General features: G+C 36.7%; 1 protein-coding gene across 4 annotated transcripts in view; it reads left to right on the top strand.

Annotated features, from left to right (window-relative positions):
- LOC139958694 (uncharacterized) overlaps positions 1 to 13009 on the top strand; it is a 50567-nt gene that overhangs the window by 13918 nt on the left and 23640 nt on the right. Inside the window, exons 3-12 of one of the 4 annotated variants that reach the window (XR_011789845.1) lie at positions 265 to 420; positions 1762 to 1898; positions 2764 to 2906; positions 4494 to 4682; positions 5181 to 5270; positions 5772 to 5864; positions 6385 to 6507; positions 7674 to 8499; positions 9486 to 9572; positions 10545 to 10598. The exons of 2 other annotated variants lie outside the window; for them this stretch is intronic. Coding sequence is in view for 1 of the 2 variants with exons in the window: in XM_071955973.1 (XP_071812074.1) it covers positions 265 to 420; positions 1762 to 1898; positions 2764 to 2906; positions 4494 to 4682; positions 5181 to 5270; positions 5772 to 5864; positions 6385 to 6507; positions 9486 to 9572; positions 10545 to 10661; positions 10901 to 11020 (1255 nt within the window). In the remaining variant the exon portion in view is untranslated. Of the gene's footprint in view, positions 1 to 264; positions 421 to 1761; positions 1899 to 2763; positions 2907 to 4493; positions 4683 to 5180; positions 5271 to 5771; positions 5865 to 6384; positions 6508 to 7673; positions 8500 to 9485; positions 9573 to 10544; positions 10662 to 10900; positions 11591 to 13009 lie in introns of those variants that run through there. One more of the 4 variants, XM_071955973.1, reaches the window with a different exon arrangement.

Below are 13009 nucleotides of genomic sequence, written 5' to 3'. Positions count from 1 at the left end.
GATTGTCTTGCAGTTGTGGTGATAACTGTGTTACACGTAGGGTGGTTTCTACAAGAACAATGTACTGGAACACTAATTTAGTAACATACATGGTAACTTATTTGAAACATACTGTATGCTTTAACTGGGTAACGATTATCAACGTTCTGCAAAGTATAATTAAGAAGCAAATATTTTTGACCTGTATCCCCCACCCTCCTTTTCCTTGCCCATTTTGTGGGTTTATTACCTTAATAGACATCCTCATGTTATATACCCCAACAGACGATATGCAGGGGCGTTGGCCAAGCAGGCGGAGCATGTGACTACTGTGGACTTCATAGCAGAATTTATCGAGAGAAGTAAGGAAAACAACAAGAATCATGGAAATATTGAGTACAGAGTTGGTGATGCTATGAACCTAAGTTTCCCAGAGAAAAGGTAAGAGATTACCAGTGACTACAGGTACAGAGGCCCAGAGAACCCTGGCAAGGGGAGGATGGGAGAGGGGGTTGGGTGAGAACCCTGGCAAGGGGAGGATGGGAGAGGGGGTTGGGTGAGAACCCTGGCAAGGGGAGGATGGGAGAGGGGGTTGGGTGAGAACCCTGGCAAGGGGAGGATGGGAGAGGGGGTTGGGTGAGAACCCTGGCAAGGGGAGGATGGGAGAGGGGGTTGGGTGAAAACCCTGGCAAGGGGAGGATGGGAGAGGGGGTTGGGTGAGAACCCTGGCAAGGGGAGGATGGGAGAGGGGGTTGGGTGAGAACCCTGGCTAGGGGAGGATGGGAGAGGGGGTTGGGTGAGAACCCTGGCAAGGGGAGGATGGGAGAGGGGGTTGGGTGAGAACCCTGGCAAGGGGAGGATGGGAGAGGGTTGGGTGAGAACCCTGGCAAGGGGAGGATGGGAGAGGGGTTGGGTGAGAACCCTGGCAAGGGGAGGATGGGAGAGGGGGGTGGGTGAGAACCCTGGCAAGGGGAGGATGGGAGAGGGGGTTGGGATGGCAGGCATGCAGGAAGGAGTCAGTCAGCAGTATGGATCAGAAAGGGGATTTGAATTATTCAGAACGTTTAAGTTTACTTCTTGAAAGTATCTCCAATGACCACATATCAATATCTTTCGCTCTTTCCCGTGCAGCAATGAACTAAAGTAAGACAAACATCTCTATGGCTCCATCATAGAGACGTAACTTCAACTTGCCGTTACACTACTACTGCTTTCTTTGTTTCTTAGTTTGAAACGGAAAATGATTTGCTGAAGAGTTATCTTTCCAATATGATGTAATTTATCTCACAATGCAAAGACTGTTAACCACCTGACTGGGGGGGGGGAAGGGGGGGCAGGGGGTTACAGTGAAAGACTCCAATACAATTAAGTATAGACTTCCCTTTTCAATTTGCACAATGAATTATGCTTATGGTTGAGATAGAGAGGTTATCTTTCAGGAAATGTTACAATGATTCTAACTCATTGAGATTTGCCACCGGACAAGGTGTTGGCAAATCAGGAGCTTCTGTTACAGTAGGTTTGCTTTGATGTAAACTTTAACACTCTCCAGAGGGGTCTGCAGACCCCAGTTTGACTCTAGACATTTTCTGTTTTCCTGCTGTTTTAATACCTCAGTCATGGTTGGGATGTTGATTGTTTGATGGGTAGCTTATGGCACCGACTTTTCCAATGGAGGATGTGGGATGGAGGGTGGGGCTGGTGGCATGGAATGAGATGTTGCTTTGGAGACGTTAAACAGAACAAGGATCACAAGGCATATATTTTTCCTTGTCTTTTCAGTTTTGATATTGTGTTTTCTAATGCTCTATTGATGTACCTCCCCATACAAGACATTGAGACGTTGAAGAAACGTTTGCTGATCTGGCTGAAAGATGATGGTTACTTTTTCTTCAGGGAGTCGTGTCATAGACCAAGTGGTAAGCTTTGGTTGTTAATTATTTTAAATTTTATCTCTAAGGCTTGCATTATCATTTACAGATGTATATTCATTGTCCTAACTTTCATTAACTTGCCATAGACAGGCAAGTAACCTATGCAGTCAAATTGGGGTGTATGTGTGCACGTTAGTGTGTGCGTATATGATGCCCTAGCTTGTAAACATGATATCTCAAGATGGGTAACCTCTGCAATCTTATATTGGCACGTTGGCAAGTCTGAAAACCTTTTTAAATTTGATAACCCCAAAATTAACCATTAAAATTTATATTTGATATGTAAGTCTGCCATAGCCTGGAGTGCAAAAGGCCTATTGTTTTAGAGAGGTCAAATGTCACATACTTGAAGTCAAAGTGTGAAACATTGCAAACATTATAACTCCAAAAGGTTTACTGCACAGTCACCTGTCCACCTGAGTGAGTACTTGTAACAACTGTATCGCTTGTTCCTGTTAGTCATGGTTCATATTAGCTAATATAAGGTTGCAGGGGAGGTGAGCAGATTAAGATGGGAGTGTGAAGACACTCATTGGCCAGTATTTTTTATCCTTGAGCAGAAATTTTGTGCATGTCCATGATTCCTACTGATCACTAGACAATATCAAATTCACAAGGATTTTGTTTATATACCAATCATTACCTAACTTAACAGAACCATGAGGTTACAACCACATGCATGCACATGCATGCATCAGGTCGTTTAAGATCAGTAAGGTCCATAAGTTCCATCTAGCACAGAATACTACACATTTCTCATCAAATTTTATAGCCTACACTCATGATAAATATGCACTTTAAAATTATCAGATATTTTCTTACATACCAGGCTATTTTTGTTCATACACAGGAAACTTCAGCTTACAGAACAATCCAACTTACTACCGTGGCCCCCATGAATATCATGATATATTATGGAGCTCTTCAAGAAACGGTAATGAAAAGTGGGAGTTTAGAGTCATTAATGCAAGAAGTTTGCAGTGCTATGTAAAGGTAGGCGTCTATGCCATCATACAGTAATTAATACATCTTCAGACAAATGCTGCAAAATTAAGAGTCGCAAACTCAACTACCAACATGCAAGGAGAAGATGGACAGACTTCTCCAGAAATATGTAATTCCATTGTCTAACTTGTGGCTGAAGACTTGCAAGTCTTCAGCCACGAGTTAGACAATGTGGGTTGATGTCATACTTGCTCATGAGCAACTATGACATTATCAACCCACATATCTACTTCTACTTTTTATGTTTTAAAAGTTTCTTTATTGGGATGTTCATTTTCTACAATAGACTCTTGGATTCGAGGAATGCTGTATCTAAACTATCGAAGCAAAGTTTGAAGCAAGTATGACAATATCAACCCACATATGTGCTTCAACTTTTTTATGTTTTTCAAATTTCTTTATTACGATGTTCTTTTTCTATAATAGACTCTTGGCTTCTAGGAATGGTGAATCTAACATATTGAAGCCCCAGCTTGTATGACCATACTAATGGTATTAATTTCATCATCAACACACTTAACATTCCATCAGTGATATGAAAATACAACATAATATTGAAAGATTTCACATTCTATTGGTGCTATGACATCACAGATGAAAGAAACGATATCTCCCGAAATAACAAAGTGGAGCAAGATTTATCGTAGCTCTTAAGTTGAGAGAGTTGCACTTGCATGTTCATCACAAATTTAGGTCTCTATCATATGACATACATATAGCGGCCATTGGTTTTCAATCTTCAAGAAGCATTTTAAGTTACTCCCATGCAAAACAGTTCTCTGGCCAACAGCATGGAGATATAAGATTGAAGTTTTGTTCCTGGAGGTGTTTGATTTAACACACCAGCTTGAAGTTTCAATGTCTGAGAAATAATAGTTTAGAGGCTCAGAAACTACAGGAAAGTAATTTTGGAAAATTTTAGCAATTTTAATTATAGATAATCGTAGTAGCAATACTTTGAAGTGGTTACTTAATTTTGGTAAATTTTGTAGTACTTGACGATACTGTAAAGCATCTGGACGTATAATGTACAGAGTCATTACAGTATTGAGACTTATAATAAGCATCTGGACGTATAATGTACAGAGTAATTACAGTATTGAGACTTATAATATTAAAAAAAAACAATTAAAAAACTTGTCCAATTCTGGGAATAGAGGTATAGCCACCTATCTCTCAAAGATGAGAAACATTGGTTTATGTTGTAGATTTTCTCTGTACTCTGTCTTATTTGTCTTATCTACATGTAAGCATTACTTATTCCATCTATGTATGCATGTATACTAATCTTTGTTTTATAATTAGAATCCACAAATCATTAATCCACTGAGGAATATAGTATTCTTATCAACAAGTTGCATAGTGATGAAGGTGTTAAATGAAGAAACATTGACAACAAAAAGCACTCATTCCAAATGTATCACATTTCAAGGACAAATCAACAACACTACGGCAACAGAAAAGAAAAGCTTTGTAAGAAAATCTAAATTTGTCAATTGCATAATTAGTTTTCTTAAGAATTACTAAAGTTGGAACAAAATTTGTCCATGACATATCCTCTTTTTATATTTTCAGGAAAAAGGTAACAGAAATATAATATGTTGGCTGTTGCGGAAGTGTAAGCAAGGTAGCTTGATAGAAAAGGTATCTGCCGATCCAATGGAGTCGTTGAAACAGAAACTGAAGTCAAAGAAAACAATCTTGCAGTTGGTAAAACTATTGGGCGACAATTGCACCACCCTCTTGGGATGTCATTTTAACAAGGTAATAAAATGCCAGATGATATGCAGAATATAACACTTTTGGTAATGAATCACAGATGTTTGAAACAAAAACGAAGAAATGATAAACATGTGACAATTTTCCAATGAAACTTGTTTCTATTGCAATTGCATATAAATGATTAAATATTACTCATGTAAAAAGTTGGACAAATAATTCACTCAACACTGGGTGTTGTATCCAATCATGTGTATCCAAAGCACTCCAATTTGGGTATAACCTTTTATTTCAATACAACAGTATAACCAATTTATTTTGTGTTTTTGGGTAAAACATGACCCAAATTTGGGTGGACACATAAATATTTGACAAACGTTTTTAGAATGTTTATGATGACATCATAACATAAATCGTACTTGATGGTCATTCAGTAATATTTAGGTGTGAAAATACACAACATGGCAGTATTTACTTTAGTTGGAATATCTCTTTTAACTTCTTAATCACGTTAAATCACACAATTCTTTACCATATCAACAGAAACACTTTGAAAAACTGACTGATCAAACAGGACAGAAAGTTCTGGATCTTGCTTGTGGTACAGGCAGTGCTGATTTATACATTGAAGAGGTAAGTCCTTTGCCTCACCTGAAATTTTGTGTTCGTTTGTGAAACCATCACCTGTCAAGATCACAACCAAGTGAATGTCCATCTAGCAGAGGCAATTAAGGGGTCAAATTTTTTGTGGAACTAGTTCGTACCCCACTCACCCAGCCTTGGTGTAGAAACAATTGGACTGTGCATAAGGACCTCACAAAAAGTACTTCAATGATCTGTCAATTGCTAACTAATTCTATTTTTGAGATTCATATTAACAACCAAAACATATAGCAACAGGTATTAAGTTTTTGCAGGAATTGTGTTTAATTTATTTGAGGATTTTCCTTCTTTACATTTAGATCTTCAAAGGGATGGTGCTCTTGCTTCCAACTTGCCATAATACCCCCTCAACCCCCCCCCCCCCCTTCATCCCACACATACACACTGCTTAGAGCACTTTCATCAGATATACTCAGTGGTCACACAAGTAACTATATAGTATTCTTCTATTATATTTTTCCCTTTGTACAGCACTACGCTGCTGATGTCGTAGGTGTGGACTCTTCATGTGATATCATTGAAGTTGCTTGGGAGAAAAAAAGTCAACTGGAAAGAGATATCAAGGTGAGTTTAATTTATGCAAAAATGTCACATAGGAAGGTATGACAACTATTTTCAACAGTCTTATGTTTTATTCAGTGTTATTGAAACTCAAAATTTGCATTTAGTTGTGTCATATTGGCTGCGATTTGTTAAATCCAATTTGACTGATCTGCGTTACCCTTTGTAAAGAATGTCATTTCTATTCTCAAAGGATTAAGATATTGCAAGGAATCTTGTTCATACCAATCATGAGTATTGTATGTGCATGGAATCAGATGAAATTGTAGACATTGTATCTTGCCTTATAATATCATTCCTTACAATTCAGCAGGTTACATGGGTCAGCCCTATGTCAATGGTGCTTTGACAATAAACTGCCTGACATTAACTTAAGAGAGGAGGTGTGGGAGAGTAGGGGAGGGAGAGGAGTATAGTCAGAAAGGTTTCAGGAAGGATTGGATAAGGTATTTGGATTCATTTCAGTGGTTGGTAAGAGAGTGTAGTTAGCTGATGATTTGACTCTTTTCCTCATCCTCTGTAGATTTGCTTTGAGATCGGTGATGTCATTAAGAGTGCTTATCCTACAGAGTATTTTGACGTCGTTTACTGTGGACAAGAAAGGATGGGAGTTCAGAAAAAACAATCATTTCTAAATAACATCATGGTATGTCATATTTCCATGTCAAAAGAGACATACTGTAGAACCTATTAAATGTTGATGGACTATGTGTGTTTGTGGTTATGCCTGTTTGTGTGACAGCTTGATTAGTATAAAAAACAAAACTCAATACCTGGTTTATTGGTCCACCTTAATGAGTACAAGAAGCCCTCTTGTTTCTGGTGAAGGTCATGCAATGGTCATATGAGATAAACAAAAGTGAAACTTGTACAATGAATGCCAAAACTAAAGATGGCATGAACTAATAAGGATCATGTGAATGGTTCCACCTTACAGTGAGTGTTACAACTTAACACAATAATTAAATATGATGTGAATGGTTCCATCTTCCAGTGAGTGTAACAAGAACTATATATACAGTACTACATAAGATGTGAATGGTTCCATCTTCCAGTGAGTGTTACAAAAACTATATGAACTACATATGATGTGAATGGTTCCATCTTCCAGTGAGTGTTACAAAAACTATATGAACTACATATGATGTGAATGGTTCCATCTTCCAGTGAGTGTTACAAAAACTATATGAACTACATATGATGTGAATGGTTCCATCTTCCAGTGAGTGTTAAAAAACTTAAATGAACTACATATGATGTGAATGGTTCCATCTTCCAGTGAGTGTTACAAAACTTATATGAACTACATATGATGTGAATGGTTCCATCTTCCAGTGAGTGTTACAAAAACTATATGAGCTACATATGATGTGAATGGTTCCATCTTACAGTGAGTGTAACAAGAACTATATGAAATACATTTGATGTGAATGGTTCCATGTTACAGTGAGTGTAACAAGAACTATATGAACTACATATAATGTGAATGGTTTCATCTTACAGTGAGTCTTACAAGAACTTAATGAACTACATATATTTATGTTTATGTTTATTAACTTATAAAGCGCACGATATCTACAAAGAAAAGGGCATTCAGCGGCGCTGAACATAAAAATAATAATATTAAGTACATACAGTACAAAAAGTTCAAACAGTCAAGAAATGTCTAAATAAAATGCTTTCTTCAATAGGTGAGTTTTTAATTCATGCTTGAATCTTTCAAAAGAATACTTCTATGAAAATCAGGTAAGCTATTGCAAGTCGTGGGGGCTGCGACGGGAAACGATCTGTCTTTAAATGTTTTACGTTTAGTTCCTGAAAATATCAAGGGACAATGCCCAAGTCAGTAGATGAAGAACGTAAACCTGGACGAGCTTTGCGAATAGTGGTAAGGCCTGTTAAATAAGAAGGAGGTGCCAGATCATGAAGACATTTTTAAGACGAACGTTGCAATTTTATATTGAATTCGAGCCTTGATTGGCAGCCAATGAAGTGAGTGGAGAGAGTCTGAAGCACTATCGAACTTGCCTTTACCCAGAACCAGCTTTGCAGTCATGTTCTGCACATGTTGCAACTTTTTGATATCACAATCAGGAAGATCATAATATAATATATTTGAATAGTCGTGGTGGAATAGGACGAGAGATGAAGAGAGCGTTTGCGAAAGTCTACGGTGAAGTACTTACGGATGCTCTTAATCCTGCTGAGGTTGAAGAGTGCAGGTTTACATTTAGCCTTTATCTGTTCACGGAAGGATAGTGCTTCATCCCAATACAATACAATACATAGGATGTGAATGGTTCCACCTTACAGTGAATGTTCCAAGAACTCTATAAACTACATATGATGTGAATGGTTCCACCTTACAGTGAGTGTTACAAGAACTCTATAAACTACATATGTATGTATGTATTTTAGATCCTCCTGCAAGCAGGAACCGAAGTCAAGCTGACCGAAGTCAGTCTCCTAGATTCATATTTAACGTCCATGATTATGAATTGTCAAATGTCAACAACTCTGTAACTGGACGACATACATTAATCTTGGAGTGACTCGAACTCGAGACCTTATGATTGAAAGGCACCGGCGTTAACCACTGAGCTAACACTCCACATATGATGTGAAGTTCTATCTTACAGTGAGTGTTACATGAACTCTATTGTTTAACATGGGCATGAAAGGTCATTTTATGTCAACAAAGAGAAAAAGTCTGAATACTATATATAGCACTGCAATATAAGAGCAAAGTCTGAATACTATATATAACACTGCAATATAGAAAAGTAAAGCTTGGAATTAACTTCATGAATGATATTTGAAACCAAACTCTGACAGAGCCATCTTAGTGAATACAAGAACTCTAATTTTTTGGGAAGGTCAAATGTTTCCCCCCCCCCCTCCCCTATTGTGTCAAGTGGTAAAGGTGGGGAATCCTTGTTGACCTTTATTACCTCCAAATGTACAATAATGGACCTCGGTAGATCCAAGTTTGCACAAAAAGTAGTTTTCTGTGGCAGTGAAAGTTCAAGAGAGGTTGAAGTTTGAAGACCAAGTAAATGTGAAGTTCATCAAAGCTTTGTATGCACGCAAAACAACATGTAGTTCCATATCAGTGCAAAAATGTTGACGTCAACATGAATGGCCAAAGCTTGGAATTCTAGTGTGTATAGTGTCATATTACAAATGTTCTTATTGGATATGTGGCAATGAACCACTAAACCTTTTGCTTTTGTGGGCTTTCAATGATCATATGGACACATAAATTTAACAAATACGGGCAAGTGTTAACATTTCTTGGCTGGAAATGTGATGAACATATACAACCATGTTCTACTGGGTTGCTATCGATTTCTGCTTGAATTCCTTCCAAATTTCAAATAGCAATAGTGCATTGTGGCTGTTTATACCCTTCAATAAAAAAACGAATTTTTAATTAGGTATTTTGAGTTACATTCACATTTACATACAGACCCTCATTTTTGTTTTAATGATTAAGAAAGAAGCATTCCAAAAGAAGTGAATTATATGATACTACCATGCTTTATGTGACAATGCAAATACATTTTCATAGATTACATTATGTTATTGATTTACCTAAAGCTTTCTTGACTAATTTAATCCTAGATCTGGTTGAAACCTGGTGGTAAACTCTTCTTCTACGAGTTTTGTGGAGGGAAGAGCTCCGAGGATTCAGAAGAAAATTACCTCCAGGTGATGTATCAAGAATGAAAGATTTTAATCACCTCTCCTTCTCCAGAGATTAGCATGCTAACAATTGAAAACATTTTTAAAGATTCTTTAAATTTGGAAAATTTAATTTGTATTAAATATTGCAGAGTGCTAAACTGCTGATGACAAAAAACTATGGAGACAGCTGTCTGTAACAGTGATAATTTGCCATATTTGGAGGTGGAAGAAATAACCTTGAAATAATAACTATGTGGGTAATGTTAACAAACTCATTCTTTTTCAGCACACCCTAAATTATAATATTGTGAGAGTTTGTATCAAATTGATCGATTGCTAATGCCATTCTACGTTTTAGATGTCCTGTGTCAAATTGAGTAGGTTACGTATATATATATATATATATGTTATTAATATGTTTTTTATGTCTCATATAGAATTTTATCATAGAATTCAAACAAATAAATGCAGTTCTCTCGTCTTCACCTTCACAAATTCATAAGTAGGGGCCAGAACTATACCTTTACAAATGAAATTCATAAGTAGGGGCCAGGACTATACCTTTACAAATGAAATTCATAAGTAGGGGCCAGGACTATACCTTTACAAATGAAATTCATAAGTAGGGGCCAGGACTATACCTTTACAAATGAAATTCATAAGTAGGGGCCAGGACTATACCTTTACAAATGAAATTCATAAGTAGGGGCCAGGACTATACCTTTACAAATGAAATTCATAAGTAGGGGCCAGGACTATACCTTTACAAATGAAATTCATACGTAGGGCCAGGACTATGCCTTTACAAATGAAATTCATAAGTAGGTGCAGGCATAGCCAGAGGGGTACATGGGGCATGTAATTTTTCTATTTTTGTGATTAAATATTGTCCCCATGTGTAAGAATACAGAGATGGGGAAAAAAGTAGAAATTGGCCTTTTCTGGGGTGTTTTATTAACTTTTCTTACTGTTTTTCCCTCTTATACAACAATTCAGATTTTGAAATCTGCTGGTTTCACAGAATTGAGTACCGGAAATGAGTCACAGTACCTCATTGACAAGTTAGCAGGTGCAAAGAGAGGTATTACTGAGAAAAAAGAGGACCTACGAAAGGTGAACCACGGTGTTCTATCTTTGTTGAAGCCTAACAAGCTGTATATCAGTGTTTTATGTTTGTGTTTAAGGCACTGGGGGTGGTGGGGTGGGGGGGGAGGGTGGAAATGATATCATTGATCCCCTTGAAGTGCAATAGAAACATGTACATTGATATTTCTTTTCATTATTTACATTTGAGGCAAAAAGACAGAGAACATTAAATGAAAGGCTTTATCTTGATGTTTCCTCTCTTTAAGATATTCACTGAAGAAGAACTAAAAATACTGGAGGATGACTGGAGCAAAGTGATCAAATGTTTGGATGATGGAGAAAAAAAATGGAGCTGGTTTTATGGCCGAAAACCTTCTGGATTCTAAAAATGTGATCGCTTACTTCACCTTTTGTTATGTTTACCTTTGTCCACTCCTCTCTTATATAGCTGGTTTTATGGCCAAAAATCTACCAGATTCTAAAAATGTAATCGCTTATTCCACCTTTTTTTTATGTTTACCTTTATCCACTCCTTTCTTATACAGCTGGTTTTATGGCCAAAAATCTACCAGATTCTAAAAATGTAATCGCTTATTCCACCTTTTTTTATGTTTACCTTTATCCACTCCTCTCTTATATTATCTCCAAAAGTATACTTATATCCTGTAAACATACACTGTTGTAATTATTGAAGAGTAGAAGACTATGAATTGGTAAAGCTAAAGAAAACCTTACCTGACAAGGACAGTAATTCATATTGATAACATTCCAAGTCTTAAGTATTTAATTTAAGTACCCTCATTTCAGCTCTTGCTGCCAAAACTAGGTAATATTGCCACTTTATCAATAATGTATTCATAATTGGAAAGTTAAAATGATGCAATGCAGACAAATTCACAAAAATATGATGGACAAAGAAGGCAGATTTGTGTGTTTGGTATTAAAGGTAATGAGGATGCCAGCATTTCACCTGCAAGAACTCTAAGAAATGCAAATTTTGTTTGAAGGAGGAGAGGACTTTCACTCCTCTTAGATCCCTTTTGTGGGCCACAAATTTGACACACAGGCTGTAAATTGAACTCCTGCCTCCCTAGTCCTGGATGCAAGTCAGTTGTATCTCTTCTTGGGGTGACTAGGTTATGAAAAACCTTAAGAAAGGGTCCATTTGCATAAACTAGCATTGCCCCATTTTGTTTAAAAAATGAATATTATTTGTCATTTTCGTACAGAAAATGTGTCCCATTGTGATAAAAACAAAACAAGAAGTTTTTTAAAAGTTAAGAAAGCTGCAATTAGGAAATTATGGTACAGAATGTATTTGTGGGGGTGTTTAGAGATGACTGTGTGGTTTAATAGCCCCATCAAATCAAATTTGGAATTTGTGTCCCTCTCCTTCCCCTCCAGATTTTGACCTCTCTTCCACCTCTGTCTTCTGACCTATTTGAACCTGCTAAAGTGAGAAAAAAATTGTAACAAAACTTAACACAGACAGGGTTGATTTTAATACATGAATGTGTTTTATTGCAATCTGTCCTATTTAATGGACACATCCTATGCATCTGGCTAAGCAAGGGCATAACCATTAAATGTCAGAAAAAGCTCAAAATTGAAAGTACTTTAAGTTTAAAATGCACATCTTCCATTTAATATACATCTCCCTCTATGTGTAGAGGTGTTTTTTTTTTAAATAGTACTATTTACAACTCATTTAAGTCTTCCAATACATGACTCTAAATGTTAATTTGGTCTGTTTTTCTATTAGTTTTACACTTTAGGATTTCCTATAACCAAATCTCAATTTTTCCACTTTGCTCTGTATCTTTATCGTACTAATCTTCTGTATGACTAATATGATTCTTTACCTGTTTCACTTCCTAACATTTTATCTTTTTATTTTTGGTTTCGGGGGGGGGGGGGGGGTTGGGGTGGGTGGGATTTCTGTGTATTGCCTTTAAAGGAACATTTCAGTGGTGGACAATGAGACACTTACATGAAGGTAAACAAAATTAAATGCTAAATATCATGTTTTAATTCTACTATATTGTTGGTTGAGTGTAAAATATTTCTATCAAATAAACCTTGCCTTATTCCAGAAATATCCCTTCAAACCTAATGTTTGAGTGGTGTATTGTCAAAATATAATATATTTTACCATTGGTCACAATGTTAACAAATGTTTTAATTCTACTATATTGTTGGTAACTTGGTTGAGTGTAAACTATTTCTATCAAATAAACCTTGCCTTATTCCAGAAATATCCCTTCAAACTTAATGTCTAATGTTTGTGTAGTGTATTGTCAACATATAATATATTTTACCATTGATCACGATGTTAACAAATGTTTTTTTTTAGTTAATTATCGAGCTTTGCAGGC

Source organism: Apostichopus japonicus, chromosome 3, assembly GCF_037975245.1.
Source record: "Apostichopus japonicus isolate 1M-3 chromosome 3, ASM3797524v1, whole genome shotgun sequence".
NCBI classification, from domain to species: Eukaryota; Metazoa; Echinodermata; class Holothuroidea; order Aspidochirotida; family Stichopodidae; genus Apostichopus; species Apostichopus japonicus.
Note: the sequence above shows the minus strand (reverse complement) of the source record. Positions and strands in the feature narration are given on the sequence as shown.